The sequence below is a fragment of the Montipora foliosa genome, chromosome 3, assembly GCF_036669935.1.
Source record: "Montipora foliosa isolate CH-2021 chromosome 3, ASM3666993v2, whole genome shotgun sequence".
Lineage (NCBI taxonomy): Eukaryota > Metazoa > Cnidaria > Anthozoa > Scleractinia > Acroporidae > Montipora > Montipora foliosa.
In genome coordinates, this window is record NC_090871.1 from 25,702,531 (window position 1) to 25,727,582 (window position 25,052).

Consider the following 25,052-nt stretch of genomic DNA (forward strand, 5'->3'; position numbering starts at 1 on the left):
TGTCTACATAATTGACATTCGAAACTACTTGCGTTCGAGCTTCGTTCACGTGCGAGCGTTCTTCAGCCTGACGGTTGTACTTTTCATATTTGGACAACAACATTCTTTGCCTTGTACATTATTTTTGGAAAGTTCACATCATTTCCAAGAATTTTTATTGCTCAAAAAAGTGAAGGTGATGCCAAAAAACTTAGTTAGACTGCTGGCGTGTGGAAAGAGCAAAGCTGTTGAAATGTCCTGTTAGATGGTGTTGGAAGATGTACCACTGTAGCAAAAATATGTTCGTTCTGAATTTTCTTGTACCGGAAACAGTCATATATTATTTGTTAACGTCTTTGCTTTGCTCATTAATCCTGGAGTTATGTCTGGTTTACGTTGGCTCCTCAGCATTTCACCTAAACGAGTTAGCAGCTTATCTACCACGATGAAATACTCCGCGCCAAGTTTTGTGCAAATATTAGAGTCCTGCCTTCTCTGCCATTATTTTGAAATTTCCTGCAGACAAACCCTTAAAAATTGTACTAAAGCTTATAGGTCTAATCTCCAGTTGTTCACATTCCTGTTTACAATGTATATCTGTCTTAAAAGGCAGACTTGTTTTGCTTAATTGAACCACAAAACAGGTTGATTTCCTCCTCCTAATAATTCACTTATCCATGATTTTTGTTTTCCATCACAGGGGCCACTTTTATAAGATGAATACTCTTCACTGTCTAGATGATGGATAAATTCTAAGACAAAAGCAATGGTTTCTGGTGGAAGTTTATGACTATATTGGCGTCTTATTTTCGGAAGTGCTGCTCCTGAACCATACATCTTACTATAAAGTCTAGCTTTTGTTAATTCGTAGTCTGTGCATGATACTTCTTCTCCTCGACTGTTAGTAAACCTGAACATTTGCTTAATTTCCTTATTTGTGTATTGCTGTGCCACACAGTTCAACAGTTGAACCCATTTGGGACTTCCAGGTCTCTCTCTGGAGTAGCTGAGAGCTAAGCCCTCCATGATGTTAGCATTTGCATTCACTTTTTCCTGAATGGAATTTGAAAGAAGTGAAGACAATGGCTTGCTCCTCTTACTTTTTACTTCTAGTAAGAAACACCTCCTAGAGAGTGAGGTTTGCATGTTTACAATCATGTTTCCTAAACATTGCTAAAGCCAGTATGCGTGCAAAGTACTGATAGAGGTGAAAAATATTGTGATCTTATTTTTTTATTATCAAAGGTAAAGGAAAAATGTCCTGACGTTGAATTAGTCAGTAATAATTACTGACTCTGATCTGATTATTAGAATGCAAAAAGAGTACTCTATAGCCTGGATTAGTTTTCTATTTTAGGGAATAATGCATACAGTACAAACTCACATATAAGAACCTAGTACAGGCTGAAATTTGGCATTTTAAAAGTACCCAAAAATATAAGAACCTGCAGAGCCCGGCAAAGAAAAAGAGGTACTTTTACAAAAAAATCACCCTCGAGAAAACTCCTGTTATAGACCTAATCGGCTAACTCAATGTTGTACCCAATTCAAAGCCTTTGGGAAAAAAACGTTTTGTTTCAGGTATTTCCATATCATTTAAATATGAATGGTACATTATAATGCAAATACAATACACAAAGAATCTTAATCTCAGGAGATTTGAATTGGGTACAACATTGAGTTAGCCGATTAAGTGTATTGTGTATATGTTTTCTTTGATTGGCATTTTATTGGATTTTCTCTAGAAATATGTTTTCCATAAAGCTACAGTGCAATACTGTCTACATATCTTATGAATAAAATACGGTATAGAAATTTATTGTTGTTCCTCTGAGAAATAAGAACCTATTAAGAAACTACATGTAATCAGCCTGAATTATGAAAAAATAGCCTAAAATATTAGAACCTGCTCAGCCTGACCTTGAAAATTCTAGGTTCTTATGTGTGGGTCTTTACTGTATTTTGCAGGGTTACCAGTAGTAACTTTTACCCTGTTATACAAGCATGACAGTATGCCATGTTTTCAGTTTCGCGGGCTTGGGAGATCCTTGAATTGTGTTCATCTTTTCATTAACAATCCAAATAAACTGAAAAACCAGCTAGTAAGGCAGAATATGTATGGTAGAATTTTACCATGTGAGTTAAAAGAAGGAAAGTGTACCCCATCAAATTGGCCTTCAAGAATTTCCTGGCAGATCTGTTCATTTGAGGCACCCATGTTTTCAACTTCTGTTTTAAGTTCAGCCACTTTTTACCTTGCGCAGTTTTAAAGTTTGTTTCAAATCCTCTGCTGAGTTCGCTTTGACGTCAGTTCATATGACACTGGGGCACAACCAACTTGATTTTGAATAGAATTGTTTGCAGACAGGGGCTGTGGAACACTTTTGTTTACACTGGGTGACAGCCTGTGCAACCTTACATAACATGCACCACAGCACCTTAAACTGCTTATGAGGGCCACACAGCCAAACTTTTTTTCCAAAAAAGTTTTGTTAGCTTCAGGGAACAAATCATCCACTGACTTTGGGAGATATGTCCAGGCTTGACCCTAATTAGATGCACGCGGATTTCAATAAGCGTCACGAAGTGTCCCCTTGCTCTTTTCGCCAACTTCAACATCACTTGTGTCTCAGAATACAGACAATTTATGTCACAAAGTGTCCCCCAAATGCTACTCTTTAAGTGAAGAGTAGCTGCTGCATTTACCCAAAGCTAAAAATAATGCTGACCTTTACCCTTACCTTATTGTTGAAAATAGGTAGCAAATGCTTAGACTTAAAGGGACACTTTGTGTTGGATGTCAAAATTGGGCGTGTATCTAATTAGGGTCAAACCTGGACATAAGTGGACTTTGGTAGTGACTTTAAATGTTTTAGCTTGTACAGGGGAGTTGTGCATTTGGACGCTGAACATCAGAGGCGGATAGTGGCATTCCTACAGGCTTGACATTTTTCCTTTAACATCATTTATGGGACGAGATTCTTCCTTGTAGGTTTTTTACATATACTATAAGTAAGTACTGATGAAGACGTTGTTTACAATCTCTGAGGCTCAGCTGGGACTAGTTTCTTTCTTTTTTTTTTTTTTTAATTCTTCACAAAGATCAAGCCTTCAATAACTCTCTTTTTTTTGACTTTGATATAAGCTAGACTTAACTCTAGTGAATTGGAAAATGAAACATTTGTGGCAAATTTTACGATAAATTCAACTCAACAATCGAAATTGAAAGTTGACAATTGAAGCTAAGCTGAACACAATCTTAATGTGTAATTTTAAAGGGGGAACTGAAAAGGAAACACAAACACTGGGGGTCTCACGAATCTTTTTACGGAAGAAGTGTGCGGGAGATAAGCTGAAAATCAACTCTAAAGGAACCTATCCACGAATACTCAATACCTTTCAAAAAAAAAAAAAAAAAAAGGACAAAATTACCTTTTGCAAGGTCTAGCGATAGAGTACACCGAGCTGTAACGACAACAGCAGTCCGAAAACGATCTGTAGGAAACCTCACTGAACCGTAACGCAAGTGACAGAAGCTGCTTCCACATCAACTTGACTACCTCTCACTCGAATATCAGATCACCGGTCACAGACAAGGCAATGACAAAAGAACTGTTCACACTATTTTAATAGAAGTATAATAAGAATTCATCCTAGGTTTGCAGTCTCAAGATAGTCCAAAAGCAAGTCTTGACACACTAATTCTAGACTAGATCTCTTATTAGCAGAGTCGGAGAACTCGAAATCTTACGGCAGAAAGATCTTTTCGAACAATTTGCGTACTGGTTATAACCTTGCAAGAAGGTTAAACTAAATACCATAAATTCACCGCTTCAAAACGTTTTTCACAGCTTTACAGATCTTTCCGAAGTGACTGAATGAAATACCTGTGTAAAATGGTAGGCTAATCGCTTGCACTCAACACAACTTCTATGTGCTCTTCCACCGCCACACAATATGGCCGACGGTACAAGTCCTGATCTGTAAGTAAGATGCGCGCAAGCTCTTATGGGATTTTTGGCCGCTGGCGCGCTTTATTGCTCGATGTTCAAAAAAATCTCGTCTTAATATTTAGTGATAAAAAGTACATCCGCATTGAGAATTTGATAAATTAAAATAATGATAATGATAATTGAAAATTAGACAAGAGGTAAACTTACCTTGTAGGATAATTGTAATCTCCGAGGCCATACGGAGCAATTATGACGTCCTTATGCGATCCCTTATCGCGCATGCGCAGCAGACCACTCTTCGAAGTTTATTGTTGTGTAAATCAGATACCAGTATGTAATACCACTGCTCGCCGGATTCGTCCTCTTTCTTTGAGTGTAGATCAAACAAAGCGAAGTAATTTACATACTTTTGACACAGTCCTCTGCGTGGGTCCATAAAGAAAAGAGGGGGAACCGACGTCATAATTGCTCCGTATGGACTCGGAGAATTACAATTATCTTGCAAGGTAAGTTTACCTCTTGTCCAATTTTCAATTCTCCTCATTCCTACCCCGCATTATGACGTCATTATGTGTTGTTTGAAGCAATGTGACAAAAGTGTATAACAAGGAAATTTATTTATTGAATTAGAATCATTTCAGCCATGGAGGATTCTGGTACCTGTCTCTTATAAAATTTAGAGAAGGTTTTCTCAGTAGACCAATTGGCTAAACTTAGCATTTCCTTAATAGAAGCCCCGCTGGAAAAGGCCTTAGATGTGGCGGCTGATCTTGTACTATGAGCCTTGAAAATGTTGGTGTCAAGACCAGATTTTCCCAAAACGGTTTTTGTCCTGGCTAAAGTACTGCTAGACACGCCCTTATGCGGTTTACAATAGGAAACAAAAATCTGTTGGGTATTAACGCGAAAAGCCTCTCGGTCCTTGCGACATATTCGATTACATGTGATCTAGGGCATATAGCCCTGTCGTTTTTAATTTCTGGAATGATAATGTTTTTGCTTTGGATTTCAAAACTATGTTAACTTAACACTAACTCACCCAAGTTTTAAGTTCTGATTTTAAAAAGACACCTGTTTATTTTAGCTGGAAGTTTCTTATTTATTGGTCCGCCATTACTAACTTCTGCTGGGTTGAGGAGAAAATGACGTCAAACACTCACTAGTTTAAGAATGCAATGCCCGTGTTCGCGGCCTAATTAATATGCAGCACGGGAGTTTCGGGCTTTCAGACTTTTCAACCCGTGTTTTGCATATATAATAAATTGCGTTTACACGCTGAAACTTTAAGCTATTGAGTAAATGACGTCATTTTCTCTAGATCCAACCCTCTGAGGTCCAATCGGCCAGTTTTGAACGTGAGTAATGACGGACCATGAAATCCAAAACTTACACTCAAAATAAACAGCCTTTGGATAAAACTCAAAGCTCAAAATTTTGCCAGTTAGGTGTTAAGCGAACACGCTTTCAAAATCAGAAGAGAAAAAGAAATGATTTTTTGATCATAGTACCACTTTAATGACAAAAACTACTTGCTATCTTCAACAGACATGCAATCAATACGTAAGGCCTGTAAAGTCTGGCTTCTTTGAGCTGAAACTAGTGCAACTAAAATCACTATCTTTAAACTCAAGTCCTTGAGAGATAAAAACTCTAATGGTATTATAGTTTTTTAATATGAAGTAACTATGGCAACGTCCCATGTATGTGAATACCGTGGTATAGGGCGTTTAGAAATAAACAAACCCTTCATTAGTCTTGTTACAAGGTGATCTTCACTCATGTCTCGTCCTGTAATAAACCTTATTGTAGTCGAGACCGCTGATCTATAAGTATTAACTATGCAATAGGCTTTCCCTTCTTGCAAAGTGTTCAACAGAAAATTGAATTGATCACACCAGCTAATCCATCTTTCCCAAGCTCGGTTATACTGCCTGTGATTACCTTGTGTCCATGACCTGAGGATGATCTGGGAAGCCCCTTCTGAAACGCCTCGTTTCTTGAGTCCTCGCTGGATAAAATCCACGCGGCAAGTTGAATCTTTCTGCGAATAGGATGACGAGCACCGTTGTGAGGCAGCACCAGAACGTCCTCCCATTTCGGTAAGAGGAGAGGACGTTCAACTAGAAGACTTAGTACAGTCGGAAACCACACCTGTGTTGTCCTAGCCTGGGAACGCAGACGTATTTCCGGCGGTCGTTTCTCTCCCCCGAAAAGTAACGTCTGCGAGTTCGAGCTGCAAAACGATTTCCGTGACGTAAGAATTATTCACCAATCACCGTTTAGCTCTAAAAAATCCAGAACTAACTCGCAGGATTCGTGCGCGGTATAACCACGTATTCTCGTGGAGAAAAAATGGCAGACACACTGGAAGAAGCGTTCAAAGACGCGTTCAACCAGGTTTGCAATGTTTTTGGATTTGACAGTTTGCATACGCACCAGGAGGAGTCCATCAAATACATTGTTCAAGAGAAGAATGATATTTTTGTAAATCTTCCAACGGGTTTTGGAAAGTCGTTGATTTACCATGCTTTGCCGTTGGTTTACTCGTGCTTGCAGTCAACTGACGAGAATATTTAATATCATCGTCGTGATTTCTCCGCTTAACAGCCTGATAAAAGATCAAGTGTTGCGGCTAAATTCCCTGGGAATCACTGCCGTATCTTCGGATCACCTGAACTATGGCTTGGATACGAAACATGGAGGAAAATGGCAATGAGCAAGTTGTACCGGAAATCTGTCAGAGCAGTTACTGTCGACGAGGCTCATGTTATTTGTCACTGATAAGTGTTAAAGTCTCTAGTACGTCTCCGTGCAGTCCCCCATTCTCGTAAATCAGTTGCAGCTGTTCTGATGCATGACATATCTAACAATTTATCGACTCCAAATAATGCTGATTTATTGATTTCTTAAGCAAGCATTTATTCATATAAAACAAGATCATCTTCAAGAGGTGACTATTTGTTAAACCCTCAAGAATTGACAAACAAATTAAATCATTTTCAATATATGGTGTAAGAATTTGGAATAGTTTACCTCGTGAAATTCGCCATCTATCCAAAAACAATTTTAAAATTAAAAACCACAGTATCCTACTCCAACGACTTTCAGAAGAAAATGACTGTATTGATTTATCTGTCTTAATAACAAAAATACTTAATAATCTGGCTTCTGATATTTGCACTTTCTATTGATTTTAGGTATTTACTTGTTTTAGTTGACTGCATGCTTTGTACACTAGTTATTTGTATACCTGTTCGTTCTACAATGTCTTGTCGGTGAAACACAACTGAATACCGTAGCTTTCTCTACGTGTTCTCTCTCTTCTATACACGCGTAACCACTCATAACCACTGCTCGCCTCGACTAGCTTTTGCTAACTACGATCAGTGCAGATTGAACATGTATCATATAATAATGAAATTCTACAATAAACAATTGATATAAGCTACATGTAACTTGATCAATCATGCCTAGTGTCTTGCTATAGACCTTTTCGGCTTGTACATTTTGTTTTCCCAATACAGATCATGTGATAATACTCAGGAGGCTTGGTCCTTTGTTTTGTTCATTAAAAAGAGTGCATGCAGGCATATTCATGCTTGCATGCCCTCATTTTAATGAACAAAACAAAAGACCAAACCTCCTGAGTATTATCACATGATCTGTATTGGGAAAACAAAATGTACAAGCCGAAAAGGTCTATTGTCTTTCGCCATCCTTTTTACACGAAGGGAACTACCGCCAAAATATCCCCTAATTTCTTCGCTAATTTCGTCCACCTTTTGCAGGGCATTATTGAATCGCACAATACGATTGTAGCACTGCGTGCGACAAATGGCCAGCTTTTCACAGTCGACGTAAACAGAAAGATCAACGTTTGTGGCACGATATACCAAAGAACATATGTCAACATTGCTTTTAAAAAACACACGTATCTTCTCCTTAGCCGCCGAGAACTTCCCTCTACAAAGAATGCAGCATTCACAATCGTGAGAAATCTTCTTGGGAGTTTCGTTCATGGTTGTTTATATCACTCATAATCACGCTCCACAACTGAGAATCTTACCTGTATGGCTTGTATTTCAGACACGCAATTGCGCGAAGTCGCGCAAGAGTAACTCGAGCTTGCTTCTATCATACAATTTGATTGGTCAAAAACCTAACAAAAGATCTTACGTCACAGAAATCGTTTTGCAGCTCGAACTCGCAGACGTTACTTTTCGGGGGAGAGAAACGACCGCCGGAAATACGTCTGCGTTCGCAGGCTAGTGTTGTCCACACTGGAGCTATCAACAATATGCAAGCTTGATGTTGACGGACTTTTGCCAATACTCTCGGGATTAGGCTAAATGGAGGAAAAGCATAATAGAAACAATCACTCCGTGAGAACGAAAAAGCATCTGTGGCCACAGCTCCAGGGTCAGGTTGCCAAGAAACGTATCGGTCACATTTGGTGTTCAAGTGGGTTGCAAAAAGGTCTATTCTCGGATTGACGAGGAGCCGTTCGGTAGCCCATTGGTATACCGTTGGGTGTAGGCTCCACTCGGTCCTGTCATTAAAAATCTGAGAAAAATAGTCCGCGTGTATGTTTTTCTGGCCAGGAATATGCACAGCAGTAACAAAAATATTTCGTGTAAGGCACGAAAACCAAATTTCTCTTGACAAGGCATCAAGCATGGGCGAGCCCATACCATCCATTTTATTGATATAGGCTACCGCAGTGGTGTTATCTGTCTTCAAACAAACCCGTGTTACAGGCAAAACATTTCAAGGCCAGAAAAACCGCGAGTAATTCCAAATAATTGATATGGTACGTGGCTTCTTTGGGAGACCAATGACCCCCAGTATGGTGTTCACCACGTCGTGCGCCCCATCCCAGGTAACTAGCGTCCGATTCTATGGTATGTGAAAAAGGCGTTCTAAACGACTTGCCGTTATAGGCTCTGATATTCTCAATAATCCGAGGACGCAGTTTCGGTAATGCTAACGAGCTCCTCACAAGATGCACCTGAAGAAACAGGAGTTGATTTTCATGCCTCCACATATCGATAAAATAATTGTAAATACCGAACAGCCGGGAAAGCGGCAACGAGAAGCCCGGTTACCTCGGCTACCTGGCGAATGGAAGCTCTTTTCAAATTACGCAAAGTCGTACACGCGTTAATTATTTTGGTGACCGTACTCTCAGAAAGAGACATAGTCATATTGCGCGAGCCTGTAGGTACGAAATTTCCCTGGTAGGCTGTAGACAAGACTTTCATGGTTTGTTGTAAATCCAAGGAATTCAAGTAAATTAATGATCTTTCGAACACTTTGGGAAGGAGCGACTATCAAGGTATCGTCAATATAGTAGGACACCTTAAACGCCTTTCATGCGTAAATAGGAATACGCTGGCTTTAACACCTTAGCGAAAGAGCGGGGAGCAAGGGTATACCCGAAAGGCATGCAAACAAACTCCAGTAAGTGATCGCGCCACATGAATTGCAAGTATTTGCGGTCATTAACGTGAATAGGGATGCTAAAGTAAGCGCCTTGAGATCAATAGACGCCATGTAATCCCCTTCGTTAATTAGCTGAACAGCGAAACCTATTGTCTCCATTTTAAACTTCTTTTTGCAAACGTGGCGATTTAAGGGCTTTAAATTGATAACTGGTCTAGAAAAATATTGGATAGAAACTCCCCCTGAGTGTGGGGAGTCTGCGTAACTGCTCCTTTTTCTAGCAGTTTAGAAACTTCATTCGTCGATAGCCAGGGCGTGTTCGGCTGTAAAATTAGGAGCCGTTGGCCAGGATACTTGCTGTGGGGCCGTCTCAAATTCGAGACGATAGCCCTGAACGCATTGTAGAACCCAAGGATCACGGGTTATTTGACACCAGTTATCAAAATAAGAGGCAATTTGTCCAACGGAACTCACTTTAATTAATTTTTGTCCTTCAATTCCTGGTGGGACCTGGTCGTGGTTGATGATCTCGAGTTCCCTTGGCAATACCGACCGTGGCGGTAAGAGCCGGAACGACCCCGTAAAGGATCTAATGTCATTGCGGGGTCCTGCTTTGTGACGGTCAGACCTGTTGGACGTGATGTTATTGGCCTTAGCAGTCTCGTCGACTTGCTTGGATAGATCATCGCCAAACAAATCTACTTCGTCAGTGGTAACGAAGAAGAGCACAGAGAGATAAATTCTTGCTCAGCTCTGGTTTAAGAAACTCACGTCTCCTCATTGACGCCTGGTACGACGCGTTACCAAGACAGGTTAACGCATTCCGCAAACATTCCAATAAAAGCTTCGAGTCGACTGAAGTTTTGTTTTTATGGCTCACCTTGGTCATTTGAATGGTCTCAATTAACGGCCGTGCGGAGTTCAGCATGCATTTCTGCAAGTCTTGCATGACAAGGTAGTGGCTTTTAGCCGGCTTCTCCAAATCGCTCCACAAAGCTTCATTAACCCTCGGGACACAAAGCATATCGCAATTCTCTGGAGTTTTGTATTTCTCCACAATAGCCTTCATTTTATCGTCCAGGGGCTTTTTTGTAAACGAGTCGTTAACACGTGTAGCCAAATCTAAATTCACCTTTGGGCCAAGGCTAGTTGACTTGTCAAAATTGAGGCCTCCATTCCGTCAGAATCACTGAGGCTATCGTTGGGACTCGAATCAGAGGAGCCCTATTAAGAGTTGTTTGTTGGGTCGTAATTGACTCCAACGAGCGCCGGACTACTTTGCCCGGACTTTCCACGCTTAGACGGCGGTAATTGTAGGTCTCCTTTAGCCGAGCGTTTAGTGCCTGGACCCGTTTCGATTTCCGAAACTTCTGCACTAGTATTCTTGGTCTAGAGGGAACGGAAAAACTCACTCATCTCAGCGACGGAAGCTGAAAGCTTGTCAATTTGAAGATCATGATGGAGAGACTTGATTTGAACTTGAGTGAGCTCGGTCGTTGACTCTTCATCATCTCCTCTTAATAATTCATTCTCTGAATCTGAGTTTGTTTGTGTTTTAGAGGGGTCCATTCCTGGCACAGAATAAAAGGCAGAAAAAGCAAAACGAGATTAAGACATCTCAAAAATTCGACGAGAAAAACATGAGAGTTCTCATGATAGACTAAAAAAAGGGGTCACCGTAAAATGACCACAGAGTAGTCCGCTTACCTGAGCTTTGTTGCACGAAAAAGGAAGAGGACGAATCTGGCGAGCAGTGGTATTATATACTGGTATCTTATTTACATAACAATAAACTTCGAAGAGTGGTCTGCTGCGCATACGCGATAAAAAAATCGCATAATGACGTCATAATGTGGAGTAGGGATCAGGAGAATTGCACTTATTGCATTTACTGGCTGCTAATTAAGAATTGGTTCATGCTTAGCGTGCGTATATCGAGTTATGGATGCACGCGGGAGGTTGCTAAGCACGAGAAAAGCGTAAGAGTCGCACGACGCGATAGCCAAGTGCGACTCTAACTTCTCGAGTGCTTAGCAAACTCCCGCGTGCATCCATAACTCGATATATGCACAGCTAAAAGCATGAACCATTTCTTTTATAACATAGCGACAATAACTTTGGGGAGGGGCTGTCCGAGCAAACTTCCTTTTTTGTGTGGAACGGGCCTGTTGTGCTTCGTTTTCGTTGTCCCCAACTCTGGTTGGTTGTCCTGCTTGCCAAAAAGTCAATGTCGGGAGAAAAATTTGGCTGGTCCTCCCTGGGTTTTTCCATTTATTTCATGCACTGCCAGCTTCAAGGGAACTCGCAAACCTCGACGAATACATCGGATCTAAAATGAAACTGCACCCGACATGTTACATAGGCACGGCCGACGTTCCCATTTTTCTTTGTACATGTGAGACAAAGCATCTCCGGGTGGTATGCATATACCCGGGCATGCATGGGACACGAAAGGCTGTCGTATCAGCTGGTGCGATTGCAACCCACTATGATTTCATTATTGACTTTGAAGCCTTAGTAAATGTGTTTGCGACAAAACACCGGATCGCAGAAACTGGAGCTGGGGACCCTTGTGAGGGACTGGCTTACTATTAAACGGATGCCCAAGAGATGGTCAACCCGTTCTTTAAGAATTGTAGTATTTCAAGCAGCAGTGTGACTCATAAGTTTTAATCGTACTCGAACATTCTGTGTAAATAAAAACATCGACGGTGTTCTTTCCACGACGATTTTTGTGGCAGAGTTGCAGGTGATTGAGGGCCTGTGAGCTCAGGAAAATACACCCTACTGATTCGAACTCCCCGGAAGCGGATGTCTTACAATGAAGTGGATCAGTGCAAATATATATTATTGTAAACGACGAAAAGAAGCTGCCAACGAATCTCCTCCGCTCTCTGTCGACTGGATAGAAAGTTGTGTTAACCAGACCCGAAGTTAATTTTTTTGCGGAAAGGAAGGAGGTGGATGCGATCCAAGCAAAACTTGGACTGTGGACTACTTATGTGATGATTATCGGTCTTAGCAGTTCATTAAAGTCAGAGCCTGTTCAAATGGAGGTAGAGGACCTCGGGTAGGTGAGGTACCCCAGGTATACAATTTCTCTTTTTTTCTTGAGGGGTGGGGTACCTCTCCGAGGAATATTCCGCCAAAGCATTTGGAAACCTCACCCCAGCGCCCCAGAGCTATAAATATTGCACGCGAAGGCTTGCTTTTTTTGACTGCGGGTAGGCGGGGTCCTTTAATATCCCTAATACTGGAATGTTTTTGTTTTTTTTTTTACTACAGAGCACATCGACGCAATGTCAGTAGTGATATGGGTAAAGTACTTGACGAGCATGGTATTTCTATGTCCCGTCTTTACCTGCCAGAGAGCTGATGGCCTGATAGCGCCTCCTCTCATGACAACTCAGACTGATTATGGGTGTATTTGGTTTGATGAAAGCGGTGCATACGACCTGACGTCATTAGAGAGGCGTGATGGGAAACCAAGGTTTGCAAGACCCTATGTGTTTGGCCAAGTAATCTAACAGTCTATTTCATTAAGTTCGTTTTAAAGAAGCTCAAATATGCTCTGATCTTGGTTTAATGTACAATGGAACTCTTTAGATCCGTACGTAATTGCATACAACAGGATCTATTCGCCAGAGTACTGTTAGCTTTTTGAACGAAAGAATTCCGTAAAGTGTTGAGCTAAATCCTTTCGCCCATAGCAAACACATTAAAATTTTCCCCTTGGGATGACACTTTCCATTTTGCGCACCCTGAAGATCTCATAACATAGCAAGATCAGAAAGATGACGGAGGGCTAACGCGCGAAGCGTCAGCTTTCCAAATCGTTCACGGTGGTAATTCAACTTTTATCAACACGCTTGATAGATTAAACCAATTTTTCATGTTTAATTAACTGTAAGAGCTGCCATCTTCTGGCCATCAAAGATGAAACCTGTGGGCTTTGCAAAGTTTTGCTAAGGTTGTCACTGTGTCGTAAGAGCCACTTACCAAGAATTGCTCCAAACAGGAAGTTAATTTTTCTCATAAAGGGAGAAACACCTCTTATCCTGCTTCACATTTCACTATGTTTTACATAGCCAAGAGCTTTATCCGAAACTGTCAAGAGAGCATTAAAACTTGATTATATGGAATGAAGAGAATCCGCCTCGACTATCCATCTGGTTGGACATAAAACCCTAATTTCCGGGGAGCCAGAGTTTCCAAGTTTATCTTTAACGCTTTGGAAAAGGCGTTAGATGACTCTTTTATAAGTAAAGATATTTCTTTTGAAACATCCAGCGACTCCTGTAACAATGGACAGCGTTTAATTGCATCTGAACAAGCCAGATTTAGTGCATGCTCATAGCAATGTGTATATGTGGTTTAATTTTGTTTTTGGTTTGAAATTTTTTTAAACCAGTTCATTTTTTTTCAATCCAGTTTAATTTTTTTTTAAACTTCTTTTTTTAATCAACTGTCTAAGAAAAGGATTTTTATTTTTTGGGGAGTGTAGTTAAGAAAACAGGGGCTTGGTTTATTAAAATAATACTATAGACATCTTTTCCTCCCTTCTACTCACCTACCCCTCCCTGATCTTCTCCTGTACCTCTATCGTACCCCACCCTCTCCTCACATATCTATCCCCCTTGAATGCCACTTATGCTTGCCCCCACCTACAAAACAATACTCAGACATCTTATATTTCTCAAGACCTTTCTGTATACTCACCAGAACTTGATCTTGAACTTCCTACCTCTGGATCTGCTGCCTACTCCTTAATCCACTTGACCACGCAAAAAATTAACGGAAACTCCACAAAACTTTGATTTTATTTTTATTTTTATTTTTTTCACAAATGTGCAATTCGACACCAGAGCTACATATGGCAGAGTCATGCACGCCAGCGCAATTGCGTAAATGAAATCGATTTCTACAGAGAAACAGAGGAATTGAAAGGCTATTATAAGGTTATTTAGCAGATGATTTTCACAACAAGGCCAAACATTTCTTGAAAGAGAAACCAGAGGAGCAAGTCCGCCTTTCAGCAAACGAGGATCGATCTAAGCCGAAACAATTAACAAAATGGATTAACAGATGATAGCAGTATCCCTAACCTTACATGAAAGCTAACCACTCAAAATAAGTACTTAACCCTGATCACTAAGCCGTTAACACTAAAGAATATTGTTCACGTGCAATAAATAATAATTATTGTCTTTGATAGCATCAGAGACAACAATCCGACATAATAATCAAAAATGATTGCTCTGGTTTATTTCATACATACTCAACAAATTAATTACAGAAAGATATCCAAATATGTTAAAATGGGCATTGTTCTAAAAAAGTCAAACCAGTTTAAAAAAAAACTGTTTTGAAAAAAATGAACTGGTTTGGAACAATTTAAACCAAAAACTAAATCAAATCACAACATATACAAAGCTCTCGGCTCCAGTGAGCGAATCTTGGCAGCTATACGATTTCTTGACCCTGCCATGGAAGCGGCCATATCGTAGCATTGTCCTCTTACTTTTGTAAAAGAAGGATTTAGTCGCTTAAAAATAGCTTCGATAGATTTAAATATTGTCACTGCCTCTGTGTTTGGTTATTCATAGAGACCTAAAAAATACTCGTGTGGACTGAATTTGTCGTATCCCAAACAAGTTACAAATTATTCTTTGCTTGACCTGTCGTCGGATTCGTCAGCCATAATCTTATAGAAGAGACCCAGAAGAGACTTGCTTGAATAAATGAAACAATATTTTTCTTATTATTATGTTTGCCATAATGCTTATAATCCTATGCTGGATCTCTGGCGATGTGTAGATTTTTCAACAAACAAAGGAAAGATTGCGTTTTGTTATTAACTCTAAATTTCATTAGAGTGTTTCATTAGAGTGTTTCCGATTGCTTCTGGTCTTGCAGCTCTTATGCGTGTGTCACGTAACGCCTTTGTATATTTCACTCTTATTTTACAAGGACCTTTTCTGCAAGAACGTCCAGGCTGAGATTAAGGGGGCAGTGTCACGCTATTTTAGTCAACTTTCACGCTATTTTAGTCAAACTTCAAAACACTAAAAGACGTCTTTGCATCAAAGAAAACCAAAACAAAGCTGTAGGTTTGTTACTAATCATAACCATTGAAGTGCACTGAAGCTATTCTTTGTTTTTTGCGGCCAAGGATGGAGAAGATGGAAATGGTTTGAAACTTGAAAAAACTGACCTTTTTTTTTTTCAAGTTTGGGGACGATGTCTTCAGAACGTCATCAAAACTTAAACAAGAATAGCTCTTTGTGCCATAAATACATTTCATTATCTTCTAAGTGGGTTGTCACGAAAGCTGTACGTGTGAGCTAATATTTAACAATTAGACCCGTAGCCCGCAAGAGCTACGGGTCAATAGCCCATCAGGCGAAGCTGAATGGGCTATTGACCCGTTGCCCTTGAGGGCGGAGGGTCTAATTGTTTTAGTATCACCCAACTAGTCGGACAGAAAAGGCAATAATAAAATTAGCAAATGCAAGTTAAAGAAATATTTATTTGGGAATAAAACGAAAGAAAGCGTCACGCTTTTCGCTACTCGAGGACTATTATTAATAGTCCTCTAGTAGCGTAGCCAATCAAAATGCAGGATTTGCATTAGTCCACTAGTTAGGTGATACTAAAAAGTACTAATTTAGATTTTTACCCAGTTTTGACCCCTCTAACGCTTTACTATCAACGATATGATCAAAATTAAGGTTATGATGAATTTTTTAACAGGTTTACAGTGGTTTGGAAGAATTATAACGTCAGTTACAATCCGTGTAAGGAATTTTCTTTGGGACCTCACAGCGCTGACTGTTTTGACAGTGATGTTGCCGTAAGTTTTTATGGCAAAAAAATATCCAGAGTAAGGCAGAGAGTTAGACTCCTTTGGAGAATTTTGGTTATTGACGCAATCTTTATAACCCAACTTTGCAGAAGCAAGATTGAGGGACGATCCAAAAAGTGTTTGCCAATGAAAGTACTGGTAGTTTTCTCTTTTGACACTATTAGCATTTCAGAGCACATCAGTCTTCAACTTTGCACGTATTTGATTGTTGGTTCTCTTAGTTCTCTTGATTTCTATTTAGGGCGCGTTTTATTCAACTTTCCATTTAATTTTTGCATATTTTAGCTGTTTCACATCACCAAAATTATCACCAAACTCTCTCCTCCATCAATGAAAGAAATGGATAGATGAAATTTCCACTATCGGGGACTGTCATCGTTAATGCCAAACCGCTCCAAGGAAATTTGTTCCGGTTGACCATAATGATAATGATAAAGATAATAATAATAATTGAAAGAGGGCATTTCCTTCCATGCGGGGCCGGTAACTTAAGGCCTTCTAGATCTCTGATTAATTATACTACCGCTTAGTAACTGATAACGAAGGGACTCGGGAATCTTATAGAATCTGAAGGCAAGGCACCGCTCAATGATATATGTGAAATTAGTGGTATATGACAGCTCAAAGTAAGGTCATTAATAGTTCCCGACAGCATTCTTACTGTTTTTATTGCCAAAAAAGGGTGTCGTGAGTGAGAACTCACTTGAATTAGAAGCCTGTGTTAATCAACAGAATTGGCCTACCGTTTAGGTACGTTCATTTCTTTTAAAGAAAATGTTTACGTGATCTATTTTACTCGCGTAGTTAATTAATAACTGCTTTACTAGCTTTGTTTTGAATCAATTTGTCTTAGATCTGTATGTGGACTTACAGTCCTCCATGGTACCAAAACATTGGACTACAAAGAACAGTTATAGTTCTTATCGACTCGGAAACAAGCTTCACACAATTAGAATACAGCAACGTACAGTAAGTACTGTCATATATAGTATGTTAAATTATTATTTTTTTTGTTTTTCTTAACCATGAAAACATAATTATTTTCAGGAACCAAAGGCTTTCAAAGAAAACTAGGTTCTTTGCAGTCTGGCCTTCAACCAAATGTTCCTGTTCTAACGATTGAAGTGGTGTTAAACTCATTTTTCTTCTATCCTCAGTGTCTTATCTGTAGTAAGACTCAGATGCGATCCAACGAAGAAGCATCCGCAAGATGCAGTGTTCGACGTTATTGGTATTGAAAGCAACCCGAAGGTAAAACAAAAAAAAAATGCGCAGTCAGGTGGGGCATTTCCTGTTGGTAGATTTTTGTTACATAGCTCACTAGAAAAACAAACAGAAAGACAAAGTTTAACAGACACTGTGACAGATATTGACTGATAAACAAACTTATACAAGTACTTTCGAGCACACAAACTTTGAATCTTTATTTTAGCTCGAATTCTAAAGACGCTCAAACAAAGATAGAAGATCTCCGAGCAAACCTAATCATAGCGACAAAAAAGCGAGGGATAGATAGTACACGGGAAACTACCAAATGCCTCTAAGGGAGAAAAATCATCGCAGTGAAGACCAGCCTAAGCAACTGCAAAGGAACCCGGAAAATCGCATTGGTTTCACATGACGTCACGGCCACCATGTTGGTGTCCTCAAACAAAGAAACGGCGGCTGTGTTGGTGCCCCGACCAAATCTTTCGGTAATTGAACTCTATTATTATGCATTTACGTTTTCTACCGTTTTGGTTGAAAAACATGGCTATTGATGACGTGGGTGAACCAAGAATACAAGTTTTCAACTTTTTGTCGTGCTATTTATGCCAAATATCACAGTAAAACCGACTTTAACCTGTACTAAACGCGATTTCTTTCTAACGTAATTTAAATCAAAATCTTAAGAGAGCAGGGTGACATCTTGAAAATGTACTTTTCTTAGGTTTTTATGCTCACACACAATTGCGCCTGTCCAGATGCTTGTTCTAAAGTGAAGCCGACAGCAAAATGTAAGTCGAATGTCAGATCACAAGTGTATTTACAATCAAATCTCTCTGATGCCTTTGACACAATGATACGCTAAGTACACTGTAGCAATGTTGCGCTCTATATATCACGTGAACGAAATTATATAAAAAATTATAGTTTGAACTGCGGATATGAAATCAAGTGAGGCTATTTTTCAGGACTGCTCTACGCAATTGCTAAAATTGCGTTCATAACGGCAAGGATCATAGCCCAGGCGTACCTCGGTTGTTGGTGCGCAGCCTTCTGAGCAGGAGGATCGCCAGTTCGATCCCCGTCATTCGATCGACGCCTGTTTCGACTTTCCTCTGATCCGTGTAGCTGTAGCTTTGAATACCCGTAAAACGGAGCATTGACGGAAGAAGAGGTGCGCATGCACCGAGGGCCACAAGTTCATCATTAACTCCAGGGGCACCCAACGAATCTGTTCCTCACATTATCTGTTTCCCAGAGGAATCTTGCTTGCTGGCAAAAATACAGGTGTTTCGATGAGCTGGCTGGGAAATTTTGTTATTGATAGAGGTTTTGCTTGGGAATTACTGACTTTTTCTAGCATTTCAACCCGAGCTGGCTGTAGAAACTCTGAAGACTGAGGACGACTAAAAAAAAAAAAGAACCCCTTCCCTCTCCCAGAGAGTAGTCACAAACATACGACGGCTGGTCAGAGTGATTGCGCTTGCGGAAAAAAACCTGTTTTGTCCCGGTTTTGTCGCTTTTGTTCGTTTTAGATCGAGGGATTTGAAAGCGCGGAATTCCTGGCTGGGCACTAAATTTGATCAGCTGGCTGGGAAACCAACCAATTTTATCTAGCTGCAGGGTGGTAAATTTCTTGTGTGTCTTGCTGGGAAAAAGGAACAGATAATGTTTTCCCAGCAACACTGAAAAACACCTGAAAATGCGTTAATAACATTTATTTTCATTAACTGGGGTATAATAATACATTTTACAACAAATTGGTCGTTGGGTGCCCCTGAAGATTTTTAGGGGATAAAAATATGCCTATATCTAACGTTTAAGTACTAAAATACGTTTGACAATGCTATTTTTAACTAGTTTTGAACTATATTGTCGTTGGGTACCCCTGTAACTCTAGTTGACTGTCAAGAGTTACCCTCGTAAAATAGGGACCTTCACCTTTACCCTTATGATAGCTTCAAAAACTCATTGATAATTCATAAGTCCATTGATCTATCAAAAAGTCGATAAACACGTGCAGTGACTTTATATCGATAAACCTCCTCCTTATTAGTATGTATGCTATGTAACTCAGTTGTATGCAGTGTTTTATCAGATATGAAGACACTGCACGTGAATTATGAATATTAATTACTCTCAGCGGGCGAATACTTTACCCATTCTCCTTCCAAACTTCTTGAACAAATCTTGTCAGCCAAAAAATTCAACGACTCTGCTGTCATGTTAACAATGCATACTGCATACTTTTAGCATACTGTCATGGCAGTTGGACGCCTTTTACTGGGCTGTGCCATTTCTCTATTAATTTTGCGCATCTCCTGATGTTATTTGGTAAGCCGAATGTCAACTTGAACCATGTAAGTGAAGTCTTGTCCTATCTTTGGAGATTTTGTAAGACAAATGATTCTGTAAGACCATGTTCGACACATTTTATTCGCCGCCGCCGAGACTTCAGTAAACCAATTGGATTCGCGGCCGGTTTACTTCTTCTTTGCGGAGACATAGCGATTCAGCCTGGTCCAGGCAGTTCACCAGGGCACAAGAACATACCCTACTGCTCTACTCTCAAGTGTCCATGAATTCGAGACGTATTGGTAAAAAGCAGAACGAGCTCCAAGCACTATCGATTGGAAACGACCTAGTGTTTTGTGTGGAATCGTGGCTTAATCCAAACTACTTGAACTGTGAGCTCCTTCCCTCTAGCTCAGACTTTACCATCTATAGACGGGATAGGAAAAATAGAGGAGGATGTGGAGTGTTTTTAGCCGTAAAAAATCGACTACCGAGCATTCGCCGCAGAGATCTAGAAACGGACGCTGAAATACTGCTTTGTGAGCTTCGACCAGGTTCCAGGAGAAAAATTCTAGCAGTTGTCTTCTATAGACCACATGACACGGACTTGGAATATCTTAAGCAACTCAAGAAAACTTTGTTACTCCTTGCATACGGAACCCGCGCCCGCAGTGCACGCGGCAGTCAAAACTGTGCTGTCCTGTCCATCATTTGCCCTTTCACCGGAAATAGTGCATTTCGGTTGTGCGTAAATGACATTGTTGTCGATCTACCCCGTCGAAAAGACGCGACCAAAGTCTTCGCGAAGTTAACATAACTAAATACATTATTATCAATACGGTTTTGCCTTCTTCTTACACTTGATTCGAAAATACCAGCCTGAATTGGTCTTAAAATAGTTAGAAAAAGCACAAATAACAGCCAAAGCATAACAACTTACGTTCGAATTCTGCTCACCGACACCCAAGTTTGTTGACAACAAAAATTGCCACAAAGTGTTTTAAATGGTTTTCTGGCCCTTTGTTAATTGCGCTCACGTGAATTTTAAAATAGTCAAGCTGACATGTCTTTCGTTTAAACATACATTTTCAAGTAGCGGAAGTTTGTATAAGCACTACAACAGTTTTACTCACTATTGCCCGAAGGAACACCCTTTATAAGCTGCAAGCTAGGAAGCCGCTGATTAATTCTTGCACAAAAACCTCAGCCCCTATTAAACACAGGAAAGCCAGAATTAGAGAGTTTTTCAGCGCAAGGCTCACTAAGGAAGAGCTTCTAGAGCTTGCCCTCCCGCAGGTCGCCAGAAAGGCGCAAACAAGATGATTCATGTCCGAAAAGAGCAAGAAGGGGCAGTCAAAATTGTGTTTCTTGTTCTGTGCGAGAATTTACTCAAAAATTTTCCCTCAATCCCAAATAAGAAATTGCTGTGAATGACCATGAGGCCAAAAAGAGAATCAACATCAAAGAGGCACTCCCAGGGGTTTTGGGGAAGAAAAGAATATGGCTAATTTGAACTGGGGAACAGAGGAACAATATCAAAATATTTTAGGGAACTAGGGAAGAAAACCAATTTAGATTTTAGGGATCAAAAAGCTGGGACTGACAAGTTTGAAAGTAATTTGGGGAACAAGTAAACACAATCAAATATTTAAATTCACAAAATGTCAAACAGCATATTTTAGTCTCATATTCAATTAGATTTGGCTGCAACATTCCTTAAAACTATGCAGAACTATATTCCATAAAATGTGGAACATTTCCTGCCTATTTAAATATGCCACAAAATGGCTCAAAAAAGCAACCAGTTAAGTTTTTAGATAAAGATAGTGTTTCAATGGAGGTCTGACACAATACCTAAAAATTAAATGATTTGACGTCATCAAGACATTGAATGACCAAGCAATACACAGACTGCAGCAATGTATGTTACGTTCACAAAGTGGGAATGAAAAAAAAAATCCTCAACTGATGCTTCAACTTGCATTTAAATTAATTTTCTATCAACAATTCAAGGGACTGACTCTTCAGTGTCTATTCAATGGTATTAATTTACGTTTAGTTTAAAGTTAATGGCAGCATTCACCAATGTAGAGAACAAACACATCGAGTTTCTTCTCAAGCAACCAGGTGTTCAAGTAGCTATTCAATTTCCAAGGAACACTATGATTGTGTACCAGTACCTGGGTGAATTCGGGTACCTGGCCTAAAACTGAAACTGAAACTGAAACTTGTGGAGTAAAACAACTTGTTGAGCTTGTAACTTAAACTGGGTAGATAATTATGTCTACAAATATTGTCTCTTCAATCGACAGTTTCTCCTAATTTTGTGCACCATTCACTTGTTGGTTCCTTAATAAAAAATCGCTAATTCAATTACAAGCACTGAAGAACAAACTGCTCAAGAATGCACGACTAGAGTCACTGAAAAAGTGCTGCATGCTACGTGGATGTTTGCAGAACGATGGGAACTTGTAATCATTGAAAGGAAACTCCACTCCAGATCTGCTAGACGATGGTCGTGCAAGATTCGCCAAGCACCTGGAACACCCAACAGGATTGTTCGTTGTTTGGCACAGCACTAAGACCAATAAGACCAATCTTGCCCAAATACCACAACAATTTTGGCAGCAGGCAAGCTCATCACAAGCCATCAAAGTTGGCATAAAGCAGCATAGTGCTTCACCTGAAGTTCGATCATGATGGACACAAACAAGAGTTGAAAGAACTTCATAAGGTCAGACGACCAAATGTGATCGACCCAATACTCGTTAGAGCGGCTCATATCGGACATTGAAGTGGTGAACAAACAAAGGGATTTCGTCATAAAAATGTTCACTCAGCAACGTCTTCTTCTCCGACAGAATAAAGTTCAAAATCGATCCTGGTTGTTAATCACGGGCTAACCCAACCTATAAACTGGATAAAGTGGATTGCCAAATTTATTGTCAGAACAATGCGTGATTTCTGTCCCGCTGAGTTCAAAGAAGCGACGGTCGAGAGTCACAAGAGAAGGCTTAACGAATGTCCATCGATCTAACCAATCAGAATGTAAACAATTGGCGTGACATTTGGATAGCACAGTTTTTCCCGCTCGTTGAATTCTGATTGGTCAGTTTAAATTTCAGTAGCTCTCGCCGTATGCAAGGCTGGCCTCGAAAGCAAAATTCGATCACATACTATTAATAGGGAATTTTAACCTCTCTGAAATCGACTGGCAAACTGCTACGAACAAAAAGTTGGGGACTGTCTTTACAATTCAATTCATCAATTCAATTCATCAATTCAATTCATCAATCAGCGGGCGCCCATTATGGCAGCCACGTTTATTTCAGCTCAGTTATATTTTATGTGTTTTTTGCTTTTTTTTTGGCTTTTTCGTTATCGAGAACTACTCCTACATTGTTGATGGTAGATGCGATGCGACATGGGATTTTTGAAAGTCAGTACTGGGTTTCTGGACGGATGCGGTGAGATTTATTTGGACCATGCTGTTCGTTTGTGTGCTGGGAAGCAAAGACTAACAAGGAATTTTCATCGAACTGGTAGAGCGTTGACCAAAATGACTAAGCGGGGTTTAACATCGTTGGCTGTTCCGGGTCACGACCCTCCTATTGACATCACCATTTTTGTCGACGTTTCCGTTTCCGTTTCCGTTTCCAGGGCCGGTCTCTCAAACACAAGTTCGAACTTATTATTTGCCTCCGCCGCCTGCACAGCAGCCATTGCATTCGCAGGTAACTCGTTCCTGCATTAATTACTCGAGGAGTCAACTTTTGAACATCAGGGTCTCAAGACAATATTTGATATCGACCAGAGTTTATGGAGAGCTTAAAGCCTGTGGTATTTTAAAATACAGAGGAAGACGCGCCGGGCGTCTGAGAAAAAATAAGAAAACTCAAAATCGCCGTCGATTTATTATTTATATTCCTACTGACTATTTTGTAAGCGAATATAATAATTTGGTAAACGAATCTCACTGGAATACTGGTTCATTATGCGTGAACGAGAGTCAACGCAATCATCTGGACTATTGTTATACGCGTCCGAAGGGTGTTAATGTCAACAATCTCATTTACGTCGACCGATTTCATTCACGATTTACTAATCAACCATTGAAAGGAGTAGAGTTTTGTCTCCATGTTAATCCGGCTAATTTGATTCAAATTAACACCTCTCCTCCGAACTCTCTCGATGCACGTCACCTTAAAGTTTGTGTATGGAACGCTCAATCATTAAGGAATAAAACGGCGAGTCTTGTCGATTATATACATGACAATAAATTGGACATCTTGGCAATTAGTGAGACGTGGTTTTCGGATAAAGATACCGCGGTGAAAGCTGAATGTACTCCCGATGGTTACAAGTTGTATGATGTACATAGATCCGGCCGTAATGGTGGAGGTACAGCTTTGATCACTCGTTCAAATATAATTGTCAAGCAGGTTGTTGCTCCTACGTGGTGCTCTTTTGAACTTTCGGAATGGATTTTAATTGATGGATCTTTTCGCTTACGGCTTGCTGTCGTCTATAGACCTCCTTACTCTACAAAGCATCCTGTAACAATCTCTTCCTTTGTTTCCGAATTCTCCCAGTACCTTGAATCATTTGTTTTATGCACGGAGCCCATATTGTTATGTGGTGACTTTAACATCCATGTTGATGCTGTGGATAAACCCGATGCAGAATCATTTGTGGACCTACTTGATTCTTTAGGACTAGCTCAACATGTCCACTTTGCAACTCATGTTGAAGGACATATACTGGATTTAGTCATAACCAGGAAAATGGACAGTATCATTCAAGACACACCAATTTTAGGCTCCTTTCTATCCGACCATGCGACTGTATTGTTTAACTTAAAAAGTTTTAAGTCAGAATCCTCTGCCAAGGAAACGTGGTTTCGGAAAATCAAATCGATTAATCTTCCCAAGTTTAAGAACGATCTTCGTAATTCAGAATTGTTACTAAACACTCCTAAACGTCTTGCTGATCTCGTTGGTTGTTTTGGCACTACTCTAAAATCCATCATTGACAGACATGCTCCTTAGCGGAAGAAAACCATGATTCAAAGAGCTCAAGCCCCATGGTTGTCCGATGAGATCAGATCTGTGAAACGTCTCCGGAGGATAGCTGAGCGCAACGGGAGGTCTACAAAGTCTGAATCTGACCGGAGATCTTTCAAACTTCTTCGGAATAAAGCTGTCTTTCTTATGAACAAGTCTCGTTGTGAATTCTATACAGATTTCATCAGCAACATCTCTGATAATCAACGTAAGCTTTTTGCTGCTACAAAGAAACTGTTAAATCAGTCA

At 40.0% G+C, this 25,052-nt stretch overlaps 1 protein-coding gene across 3 annotated transcripts in view; it reads left to right on the forward strand.

Annotated features, from left to right (window-relative positions):
- The window catches only part of LOC137997154 (uncharacterized), a 36,233-nt gene that overhangs the window by 3,154 nt on the left and 8,027 nt on the right, over positions 1–25,052 (forward strand). Inside the window, exons 2-6 of one of the 3 annotated variants that reach the window (XM_068842965.1) lie at positions 12,660–12,864; positions 16,128–16,257; positions 17,093–17,208; positions 17,397–17,490; positions 18,170–18,236. In XM_068842965.1, coding sequence (XP_068699066.1) covers positions 12,674–12,864; positions 16,128–16,257; positions 17,093–17,208; positions 17,397–17,490; positions 18,170–18,236 — 598 coding nt within the window. In that variant the 5' untranslated portion in view covers positions 12,660–12,673. The remainder of the gene's footprint in view (positions 1–12,659; positions 12,865–16,127; positions 16,258–17,092; positions 17,209–17,396; positions 17,491–18,169; positions 18,237–25,052) is intronic. The other 2 variants (XM_068842966.1, XM_068842967.1) reach the window with 2 other exon arrangements.